Source organism: Sus scrofa, chromosome X, assembly GCF_000003025.6.
Source record: "Sus scrofa isolate TJ Tabasco breed Duroc chromosome X, Sscrofa11.1, whole genome shotgun sequence".
Lineage (NCBI taxonomy): Eukaryota > Metazoa > Chordata > Mammalia > Artiodactyla > Suidae > Sus > Sus scrofa.
In genome coordinates, this window is record NC_010461.5 from 16243336 (window position 1) to 16256015 (window position 12680).

The 12680-nt window shown below is 39.9% G+C and overlaps 1 protein-coding gene across 11 annotated transcripts in view; it reads right to left on the reverse strand.

Moving 5' to 3' along the window:
* CXHXorf23 (chromosome X CXorf23 homolog) overlaps positions 9072–12680 on the reverse strand; it is a 60020-nt gene continuing 56411 nt past the window's right edge. For 6 of the 11 annotated variants that reach the window (XM_021080785.1, XM_021080782.1, XM_021080784.1 and 3 more), the window contains one exon: positions 9072–10137. In XM_021080785.1, coding sequence (XP_020936444.1) covers positions 10074–10137 — 64 coding nt within the window. In that variant the 3' untranslated portion in view covers positions 9072–10073. The remainder of the gene's footprint in view (positions 10138–12680) is intronic. The other 5 variants (XM_021080787.1, XM_021080786.1, XM_005673485.3 and 2 more) reach the window with 2 other exon arrangements.

The window sequence follows — 12680 nt, forward strand, 5'->3', positions numbered from 1 at the left end:
ACACTAAATGCATGGGGCAATTTTGATGAGGAGCAGCATTCTCTAAAAGTCTGAAAATGTCTCCTCGGATTGCCTATTTATTGCAAGGCAAGGCCCACCCACCTCCCCAAAAAAAAAGCCCAGTAATTATATAGTGGAAAGAATGGACAAATCCTTAACCAGACGATCAGAATTAACATCTTCAATGAGAGAGAGATGGACATGTATGTGACACCCTGGGAGGAACACGACATCACTTAGTTATTCTGGCTGGAAATGGAGCCCCGCTGACACTTCAATTATAGCCCAATGAGACCTATTTTGTACTTCTGAATTCAGAACTGTGAGGCAATAAATTTGTGTTATTTTAAACCACTAAGTTTGTGGTAACTGGTTACAGCAGCATTAACAACATTAGCAAAGTAATACACTTGGAAGAGGGACCAAAAACTAGATAAAATACTCCATAAATGTTAAATTTTCATATATGTATTTAAATATATATATATATTTAAGTGATTCACAATATTATGTTCATTTCAGGTGCACGACATAGTGATTTTTATACATTACAAAATTACCACCACTATCAATGTTACTTTTTTTTAGCTTTTTTTGATGTTTTAAAAAATTTTGGGGGGCATTCCTGTTGTGCCTCAGTGGGTTAAGAACCCAACATAGTGTCCGTGAGGTTGCAGGTTCGATCCCTGGCCTCGCTCAGTGGGTGAAGGATCCGGCGTTACCACAGGCTGCGGTGTAGGTCGCAGACGTGGCTCAAATCTGGCGTGGCTGTGGCTGCAAAAAAAAAAAAAAAAAAAAAAAAAAAAAATTTTTTTTTTTTACTGATGTTCCATGTTGTTCTCTTTATTTTTATTTTTTCCATTATAGTTGATTAAGTGTTCTTCAACTTCTACTGTACAGCAACGTGACCCAGTCACACACACACACACACACACATATATATATTCTTTTTCTCACATCATCCTCCATCATGTTCCATAACAAGTGACTAGATATAGTTCCCTGTACAGGATCTCATTGCTTAACCACGCCAAATGCAACTGTTTGCATCTATTAACCCCAAACTCCCAGTCCATCTCACTCCCTTCTCCTCCCTCTTGACAACCACAAATCTGTTCTCCAAGTCCATGAGTTCGTTTTCCGCGGAAAGGTTCATTGTGCCATATATTTATTAGATTCCAGATATGTGATATCATATGGTATTTGTCTTTCTCTTGCTGACTTACTTAGTATGAGAGTCTCTAGTTCCATCCATGTTGGTGCAAATAGGGCCGTACCTGCAGCATATGAAAGTTCCATATGAGGTCAAATTGGAGCTGTTGCTGCCGGCCTACACCACAGCTACAGCAACGCCAGATTCAAGCTGCATCTGGGACCTACACTGCAGCTCACGGCAACGCTGGATCCTTAACCCACTGGGCAAGGCCAGGGATCAAACCCGAGTCCTCATGGACACTAGTTGGATTCGTTACTGCTGAGCCATGATGGGAACTCCTATGTTCTATTTTCTGAGCTAAGAGAATGTCCTTGTTCTTAGGAAATCTTCACTGAAGTATTTAGAAGTAAATGAGTGCATGAAACCTACTCTCTAATGATTCAGAAAAAAATTGCGTGCCTATGTATGCATGCACAAACATGCCCAGAACAAATGATAAAGCAAAGGAAAAACATTACTAGGTGAATCTGGGTAAACGGTGTATGGATAGTCCTCATACTATTCTTGCAACTTTTGCAAGTTTGAAATTATTTTCAAATAAAAAAGTTGGACAACTGGTTGAAATATATGATAATGTCACCTGTTTCTAAATTCTGTAGAGATGAAAAATGATTGAACTACACTGTGTCTTCTTGGAAACAATGATTAATTATCTCACATCCCCAATATTAATCTATTTTAAAAATATGAATTTTCCTAGATTTCATTGCTCTTTTTAACACCTACAATATTTACTGAGGACTGCTCTGTGGCTGGGAGCCTCCAAGCTTAGCAAGTGTAAGGGAAGTTACAAGATACCTGCTCTTGAGATATAAAGAATCTGCTGTGGTGAAAGGTGGACTAAAATATTGGTAGAAATGTCTATCTGGAAAAACAGGCAAAACTTGGACTGGTGGCGAGGAGGGGAGAGGCTGTGGAGGAGAATGAAGAAGCCAAGGCTGGAAAGCCCAGTGAGGCGATCAATGAGTTGACTTACCACCTAGCACCTCGTACCAAGCAGATGCCCTGAGACTGATGGTTCCCCTCATGCTTCAACCCCTCATCTTCAGGAAATTGTGAAACAGGGCTCCTGGGAGAGCTCCTAGGAGAGAAAGTTGAGTATATAGGCAATTTTCCTGCCTTTGTCTCCAAGTGCTAGACATAATCCAGGTGCTAGAATCTGGACAATTTTTTCTGTAGGTACCAAGAAGCTACTAGAAGATTTTGGCTATATGGAGGCCTTTAGTCATTCAACTAGTTTTTTGTTTTTTTTTTAGCTATTACAGCATGTCAGACACAGAGCTAGATGGAGGGAAGAAAGAAATAGGCTGTGATCCCTATTTAGTGCCTTTAAGGGCCTAAGTAGGGAGTAGGTTTAGGTATCCTAGGAGCCCAGAAGAGGCTTGGCTGGGAAAGCTACCAATCTGAGTCTCAAGGGTCACATCTGAAGCAAATGACCAGGCAGATACAGGGAAAGGGCAGTAGGGACAAGAGAAATAGCGAGAGCTTGTGTGCAGGCATAAAGGCACAAAAATGCACCACATTTGAGGGACAAGTGGTTTAGTCTACTTTGCTGGGAAGGAGGCTAGCAGAGTAGGTAAGAGTGCAGGCAAATATGCACGTGAAAAGATGCTCAACATTATTGGTCATTAGGAAAATGCCACTTCACACCTACTAGAATGGCTGAAAACACACAAACAAAATAACTGGGGCTGGCAAGGACGTGGAGCCACTGGAACTCTCATACACTGCTGGTGAAAGTACAAAATGATACAGCTTAGAAAAACAGTTTGGTCATTTCTTACCAAGTTAAACATATACTTACCATATGACTTTACAAGCTCACTTCTAGGCATTTACCCAATTAAAATGAAAAGACATGCCTACGTAAAGACCTGTACTTAATTCCTAAGTACCAAAAAGTTGCAGGAACAAATGTTCATCAAGCAGTGAATGGATAAGTAAACTATGGTACATCCAGGCAATGTAATACCACGTAGCAATGAAAAGAAATGAATTAGTGAAATATATACAAGATGCAAGAATCATAAAAGCATTATGTTAACTGAACTATGTCAGACACAACAGGCCACATACTACATGATTCCATTTATATGGCATTCAGGAAAAGGTAGAATTATAAGGATAGAAAACACATCCTTGTTTGCTTGGGGTGGGAAAGGGGATTGCCCACAATGGGGGCACAAAGGAACTCTGGATGCCAATAAAAATATTTCTTATTTTGACTGTGGTGGTGGTTAAATGACTGTACAGGTTTGTCAAAACAGTATGCCCTAAAAAGGTGAATTTTACCATATATAAGTCATACCTTAATAAATCTGACTTTAAGAAAGAAACTCTGCCTGGGGCTGAATCCCAGCTCTAGAACATATTAGCTGGCGAGCTTGGGCAAGGTACTCACTTCCTCTGTGCCTCAGCTTCCTCATCTGCATAATGGAGACAATAAAAGTAACTCCATCAGTGTTTCTGTGAAGACGAAATGAGTTAATGCATGGAGAGAGCTACGACATTTCCTGGCATAGAGGTAAGTGCTTAGTACTTGTGAGCTGTTATTCTTATGGTCAGAGATGACTCTGAAGGCTTGGCTGCCAATTCCATCACTCATTAACTACACAACCTTGGGAAAGTTATTTAACCTCTAGTAATCTCAAAGTTGTGGCAATGTTATCCACCACCTAACCTGCACACCACAATGGGTCTGTAAAGAGCAAATGAGATAAAGGTGAGGTCAAGTAATGGCTCCATCATCCAAGGAAAGATTTGTTTTTTCCAAAAATTGGACAAAGTAGAATCTGAGAAGACTGGCTGGATTCTGAGTCTATGAATCAGGGGGCTATTAACTGAGATCATGAACAGTAGAATACTTTTGGGGTTCAGTTCAATTTCAGATAGGATGAGTCAGAGATTGTAGGATGTTCAGGTGAAAATTTCTAAAGAGCAGTAAGCGTGTAGAGCTTGAGAGAGGTTAGGAGTGGAGATAACTTTTTAAAAATAAAAACACTAATGAACACATGGTATTTAAAGTCATGAATCTAGGGAGTTCCCATCATACATAGCTCAGTAGAAACGAATCCGACTAGTATCCATGAGGACACAGGTTCAATCCCTGGCCTTGCTCAGTGGGTTAAGGATCTGGGGTTGCCCTGAGCTGTGGTGTAGGTGGCAGATGCAGCTTGGATCTGGTGTTGCTGTGGCTGTGGTGTAGGCCAGCAGTTACAGCTCGATTCAACCCCTAGCCTAGAACCTCCATAGGACATGGGTGCAGCCCTAAAAAGAGAAAAAAAGGAGTTCCCGTCGTGGCACAGTGGTTAACGAATCCGACTAGGAACCATGAGGTTTCAGGTTTGATCCCTGGCCTTGCTCAGTGGGTTAAGGAACGGGTGTTGCTGTGAGCTGTGGTGTAGGTTGTAGATGCGGCTTGGATCCCGCGTTGCTGTGGCTGTGGTGTAGGCCAGCGGCTATGGCTCCGATTTGACCCCTAGCCCAGGAACCTCCATATGCCGCGGGTGTGGCCCAAGAAATGGCAAAAAGACAAAAACAAAATAAAATAAAAAGAGAAAAAAAAGGTCATGAATCTAAGTTAAATCATCCAAGAGAAATATAGAAGGAGAGAAGAGAGCCAGGGCTCTCAGGATCACCAGCACAAAGGGGCAGACAGGGGGTGAAAGGCCACAGAGAAGATGGAGAAGAGAGGTCCAGGGGGAAGGCCATGTAGGGGAAGCCAAGGGAAGAGAAAAGTAACTGAATTCAACAAACCAACAGCTGGGGGCTCGGAAAGATACACAAGGAAAAAAAATAATAACAAAGGTGATGATAAGAGTAACAATTGAAAAAGACCCTATTGAGAGTTCCCACTGTGGTGCAGCAGGTTAAGGATCTGGAGTTATTTCTGAGGAAGCACAGGTTTGATCCCCAGCCTAGTACAGTGGGTTAAGGATCCAGCATTGCTACGCCTGTGGTGTAGGTCACAGCTGCAGCTCAGCTTTAGTCCCTGGCACAGGAATTTTCCTATGCCATGGGCACAGCTGAAAAAGAAAAGAAACAAAAGAGCCCATATAGCCAAGTGCTGCCCTGAAGATTGGGAGGTATGACCAGAGCTTCAGAAAAGAGAGATGATGGGAGGACAAAAATTATCACTGAGTGGAAGGCCCTAAAGTCTCCAGGTGGAAGGAGTTCAGCAGGAGCTCAGTGAAATGAAGGACCCATACCAAAGACCTGTAGTTTGCTAACTTTCAGAATATCAGAACAAAAGAAAAAATTCTAAATCTCTCAGAGGTTACAAAAGAAAAGCAGTTCACACATACAGGAGGAGGGGCCAAAGCAATGGAGAAATGTTTTTAGAATAGAAAGAAAATTATTTCCAACTTATTCTAGATATATCATATACATAGCATCATATGCTATTTCTATGTAAGCTAGTGATTCTCAAACTTGAATGTGTATGCATAGCCCCTGGAGGGCTTGTTAAAACAGACTGCTGCCCCCCCTCCCCCGCCCCAAGCTTCTGATTCAGTATGTTGGGGTGGGGCCAAGAGTCTGCTTTTCTAAGAAGTTTCCAGGTGGTGCTGATGTTACTGGCTGGGGAACCATACTCTGAGAGCCAATGAATTAAAGTTATGAAAGACTTAAAGTTGAGCACTAGCGGTTTTCTTCTCTTTTATATAATTCACTCTTAAACCCTATAACCTGACGGGACACCTGGCTATGAACAATTAGGTAGTTAGTTCTTAGTGTCCAACCTATTTTTCCCTCACCCCACCCCCATCATCTCCCAACTGACTGACATACTCTTTAATTTTTGTTGAGATTTCCAACATTTACATTCTATTCTACAACTATGATTCCTCAGTTAAAAAATCTTGTGTATTTTAATGGATTCAGAGTTAATTACCATTCTTTTCAGTGGAGCTTTGTCGGGAAACCTGGTATCTTCTCTCTTCTGGGTCCCATTAAGTGTCCAGAACCGGTGCTCACTGGACCCAAAGGTGTACTTTATCCTGTGGGCTCTGGCTGCCCCAGGCTGCTCTGCGACGGGGAGAGTGCCTCTTCCTTGTGAATCTTTCCCCTTTCCTTGAGCTCTTGAGACAGTATCAAAGCCGTCACCTTCCTAAGGACTTTCCTTGACTCCTCCACATAACCTGGTAACCTCATCAGTCCTTTTGTCCACACTGGGCCCCCCATTACTTGTTTCTTCACCTGGTGCTACTTAGCGGGGAGGGAGGGCTGCAAGCCACGCCATACCTTTTTGCATTAGCATCTTTCTGCTTGTTTGTTTGCTGCTGGGGAAGCTGTGGCTGCTGGTTATTGAGTTTGCTAGATAATGGAGAAGAAGAGTTTCTGATCCGGCTTTCCTTTTTCTGCTTCGGCTTTCCTTTTTCTGCTTCCACCTGAAAGTATCTCCATCCTTTTTCTAAAAACTATTGGAAAATGTAGGATTTATTGGGTAAAATATGGTCCATATTATGTATCTACATAAATTACAATGTAATTATAGTAGTTTCTTCCAATCAAAAAAAAAAAGTATCCTCCAAAATATTTATAGCAATATTTCCTGTAATAAGATTATGGTTGATTTTTTTAAACTGAAATTTATATTGAGGTAGTTGAAGGTTTACATGCAGCTAAAAGAAATAATTCAGGAGTTCCTGTTGTGGCTCAGCAGATTAAGACCTGATGTTGCCTCTGTGAGGATGCAGGTTTGATTCCTGGCCTCTCTCAGTGGGTTAAGGCTCCAGCACTGCTGCAAGCTGCAGTGTAGCTCACTGATGTGGCTTGGATCTGGTGTTGCTGTAGCTGTGGCACAGGCCTAAGATGCAGCTCTGATTTGACCGCTAGCCTGGGAACCATATGCCACAGGTGCAGTTGCGTAAAAAAAAAAAGAAAAGAGAAGAAAAAGAACAAGAAATAATCCAAAGAGATCCCATATACTTTACCCATTCTCTCTCAACCCATCAAATTTTAAAACCAGCGAAAACCACCAAGAGATTGCCTTCTGAGGTTTGTGAAACCAATAAAAAGGAAACGTGATCGGGAAAGCTCCATCAGGAATGCCAATTTTTCTTTCAACCTTTAGTATTATGTCCGGTATAGCACTTCACGCTCTACATTGCAGTTGTTTTTGTGAATCTCTTTCCCAACAGCTGTGAGATGTCTCAGAGCAGGAACTGTGTCTTGGTGTCTTTGTCTTCCAGTGGCTGAGAAGGGCCTACCACACGGAGGAAAGGGACAAGGCAATGGTATGTGACTTCTCTTCTAAAGTCTTATGCATTACAGAATTCAAATTCTTTCCAGTCAATAAAAAGTGCTGTGGATAACCTTTTATTTAACCTCCACGTGAAAATTAGATATTTAGGGGTTCCCGTTGTAGCTCAGGAGGTTAAGAACCTGACGGATATCCTTGAGGATGTGGGTTCAGTCCCTGGCCTCACTTGGTGGGTTAAGGATCCAGCATTCTCAAGTTGCAGTGTACGTCACAGATCTGCTGTTGTTGTGGCTGTGGTGTAGGTCAGCAGCTACAGCTCTGATTCAAACCCTAGCCTGAGAACTTCCATATGCCGCAGGAATAGCCCTAAAAAGAAAAAAAAGAAAACTAGGTATTTAGTTCCTAAAAGATATAGTCTATTTGTTACTCATTTATGCAACTAATATTAATGAGTTCCTACTGTGTCAAGTAGGATGCTGACAACTGGGGATGCTATGGTGAATAAGACAGACATCTCTGCCCTTATTTTATATTCTAAATTATAAAGCAAGCCTTTCTTTCTAGCCTTCAGCTCATGCACTCAATATTTTCTAAATACATTCATGCTACGAATAGGTGTTTTGCAAATAACATGCTTTGCATTTTGAGACAGTGCCAAAGTATATTCAAATATGCCTAAACTGAAAACCAGTTGTGGAATGATTAATATTGAATCAACCATTTTACCCTTAAGTACTACAATAAATAAAGAGCTAGAGAATCAACACTGTTTATAATTACATGTCTATGTTTAATGTTCGTTTTCCCTATCAGACTGTTCATACCATAAAGGCAGACTCCATGTTTCTTGCTCTCTTGTTCATTCCCATAATTTTAGTGCAGAATCTGTGCAATAAATGTGTTAGCCTAATGATTCAAGGCTTATAACTGCCCCTCAGAATATGGGAATACATGAAATAAATTTTTAAATATTTAAAGTAGATATTATGAGTACCTAACACAGTATAAAGTTGTCATACTACTGTGTGCATGCATTTTTTCTTACCCTAAGTGGGATGTTAAATATGCTTGGAAAACTTGACCTATAAAGACAGTACACAACATAAGAGAGGCCACCTATCTACATTTATTATCTGATTTTAATGCATCAAGTGCTCTTGCTTCCCTTTACTGCTGACCCACTAGGGAAATGGCTACTCTGTCTTTTAACGGTATTAAAAAAATATTAAATATTTGGGAGTTCCCATTGTGGCGTAGTGGAAACAAATCCAGCTAGTATCCATGAGGATGCAGGTTCAACCCTGGCCTTGCTCAGTGGGTTAAGGATCCAGTGTTGCCATGAGCTGTGGTGTAGGTTGCAGACGGGGCTCAGATTTGGCGTGGCTGTGGCTGTGGCTGGCAGCTGTAGCTCCAATTCGACCTCTAGCCTGGGAACTTCCATATGCCCCTGGTATGGCCCTAAAAAGAAAAAAAAATTAAACGTTTGCAGTAAGATTTTTCATAATCAATTCATGAAAAATTAAGTTCTTACCAGATTCTGAGTAGAAAGTTCTGTCTTTATAAGTACCGAATGGTGTTTTAAACATCAGCAGGTCCTACCCAGGGCTGTAATTCTCACACAAAATTAAAATAACATTCTCACAAACTGGCAGGTAACTGCTTCAAGCAGAAGGAGCAACAATATTTTATTTCATTACAATTAAACATATCACAAAAATTTAATTGGAAATGTATGCATACTATTAAGCAGAACACAGAAAACATAAAGAAATAGGTACTGAGACCTAAAATATCACTTAAAATCCCATCAATGTTCTTATACATAGTAGGTACTCAATACAACTGAACTAAAAATAAACACTTAATAATATGTGCTTGCAAAATGTGTAGTGCTGTAGTAGCAAAGTACAATTTCCAAAGATGAGATTTTGTCTGTCAATTTTTTTAAAAGCCTTTAAAAATATGATATGCACAAGCTTGCCCTGAGGGAAAAAAAGATGGAATATAGATTATAAAATCTTTATGTATTTTCCACAATAGCATTTTGAAATTGGAAAGGAGCAAATTACTGTGAAAAAAAACTGAATGAACCAATTACTAAAAATTCAGTGCACGCATAACTACCTGATGGAAAATTTGAAGCACCTTTTCTCTTGCCTTCTTATGTCATAATATGAAATGTATGAATTATATAGACCTTGATCTTCAGAAGCTTAAGAAAACTTGAAGTTGTAAGCCAAAATGTCATCAGAAAAAGAAAAATCTTGTAGAAAAACTGCTACTGTAAGGCCACTGTTTAAAAGTTCTTTGATGTACAGACACTATACAATTCAGGTACTTTTGTTTTTGTTTTTATTACATAAGCAAAACTTTCAACATAGAAACGTCTGGATATAACTCAGTTCTCTATGAAACCATGCTCAGAGAAAAATGCATCAACAAATAATGCCCTTTTGAGACTTTTTTGCAAAAGAAGCTGTAGTTAATACAACTTTTACATCGAATACTGTAATTTAAAAGCAACTGTTAAGTGTAAAAAAGTTGCAGCATTCCACTACGGAAAAATAAAGTTATTTTATCAAGAAAGTTACAGTATTAGTACTTTAGTGCCAATTCTAACTCTTGACAAAAAGAGATGCTCCCAAATATCGTCCTTTAGTGTCGTTTCCATTTGTAACAATTCCAGATTAGATTGCTGGGGCAATGTTTGTATATTCCTATTGAGAGAAAACAAAAAAAATGCAGACTTCAAAAGAAGTGTCAGTTATAACATCTGAGCTAGAGTTTTGTTCACACTGCAATTTTCAAAATATTTTAATTACTGTATTACTACTTGAACTCAAGATCCCCACAAAGCTATATGAACTCCCAAAGACACAAGGTAACAAGAGAACACATCGAAGTGGATATCAAATGATAACTCAGTAGGACAAAGAAAATATATGGCACTCAATTGGCTGGTATTAGTAAGTTAATGAAGACAGCCTTCTGTTATTAGGGTGAGTTTCACTGGGGACATCTCTGACAAGAGTCAAGACTCTTAAACCTTAGTCCCTCAAGTACAGAGCCTGATGTGACACACGCGAAACCTCAAACAGGTATTTTATCTTTTGTTATCATATGGTATCTAATTCCAAAACTGTATGGACTCTTCTAGCCTGACTGATAACAGCAGAGAAAGCTACTGGGGACGGGGGGAAGCTTTCTTGCTTTTGGGTGGTTACCTATAATGTAAAAAAAAGTATGGCTTCAATAAACACAGGAAAAGGAATTAACAATAACAATATAAGACTATGATTAAAGGATAACGGATGTGAATTCTATACTGTGATACTACGCAAAATATCAAATTACCAACAACAAACTGCACATAAGACCATGCAACTAATAAAAGAGCAAAAATGGTAGAATGGCATGTTTTTCTGGAACATTAAAAAAACTTATTAATACATATATCCTTACCTTTTACTAGGATCTTACATTATTAAAACTGAAAGAAATTTAAAAGTTGATTTATTTTTGGCATTTATATTAGTATGGAAACGTTTAATTTCAAACAAAAACAGTACTGAAAGAAAATTCTTCTATTTTGGTTAATGAAATATTCAAAATACATGCAGATATATTTTTGCCAGCATCATTCCTTTAAAGAGAAGCAGACTTCATGGTATCCTATTTCTTTACTCATTATATAATATTAAAATTATATCGATCTATCTTCAAATAAAATATCTGTTGCCTACTAACAACTTTAAAAGGAAACGATAATGATTCCAAAAAATGTTTTCAACTGAAATATCTTGTTTATTAAAATGTGGAATTATTCTGAATTACATTCACACTTGACACAGCTTCTTCTACACCATCTCTCGGGTTGATCCCTGCATTCTTCCAATTATGTGAAAACCTATTTTAAGCAGAATGCTGAACTAGACCTATGAGTGGCACTCTCATCTAGGATTTCATAATGTGACACTTGGATCAATGCAAGTGTTTCCTTTTCCTTGTTGGTCTTCCTGAACCTTACCTTCTCCCACTGCCTACCCACTGCCTACCCAGCGATCGCCCTCGAACACCACTTTCTTCTTCTAACCCTAGGAAGATATCCTATTGCTACCACATCACATCCTCCATGGTCTACCCGAATGTCGAAGTCCTCTGCGATTTGCATACACTATCTCTACCCAAGTCCACATTCTACTGCCAAACATGGATCTTTGACTGTAGCCCCTTCGAGTCCTGCTCTTCTCCATGACTCAGCTTAAAACCTACCTCCTCTGTGAAGAGAGGAGAAATCAAAGTACATTCCCTGACCATTTCTAACATACAGATCCTTTCCTCTTCTCTTCAGGCATTTACCATCTGAAATTAAGCTATTCAAAAATATGGTTGTGCAGAAAGTAGTTAACAGAGTATACCTACTGCTATCCTTTGAAAGGTCAGCTTATAAGGTTGGCCCTTGGCTGGCATCTAAGAACTTAGATCTCAGGAGGGCTCCCACCACTGATGAGCGTCTAAAGTCTATGCTAAACCCCTGCTTTCTTGCTCAGCATCTGGAATGAAGTATCTGCACTGGGTACTGAGTCTCTCGCAAGCTTCCCTGGGTGGCAACATTTCACGTGCGTGGTCACAGCTCGTTGCTGGGGGACTCGGGCACATCCTGTGTGACTCCACTGGGAGAGAACTCTTGGAAACTTGCACCTGGTGTCCTCTGGACTTTGTGCGCCAATTCCCTTTGCTGATTGTGCTGTGCAGCCTGCGGCTGTAACACATCACAGCCATGAACGCCACCACGTGCTGACTCTGCTGAGTCCTCCTAGGAAATCACCCAACCTGGGGGGTGGTCTTGGGGACCCCGACACAGTTGCTGCTATTCACTAACTTTTTAGAGCTATGGATGTGTGTGTGTGTGTGTGTGTGTGTGTGTGTGTGTGTGTCATTAGATTCCATTCAACAAGCACTTTAAAAGACGGACTATATGAAAGGCAATAGGGAAAGACATGAAGACTAATGAGGTAGCCTCTATCCTCAAGGAGGTAATCATCTATTTGGGGAAATAGGAAGGTAAATAGTAAAAGTTAGACACCAAATGAAACAATAGCCACAGAGGAGACTTTGATAAGGCTTTACAGTGGATCTTAAAAGGAAAGTAGCATTTAATAAGAAATGAATGGGGATCAGGAGGCCATTTCTAGCCAAGATAAATAGGAGGAACAAATAGAAATACATGAAAACATGGAAACAACCTAAATGTCCATCGAC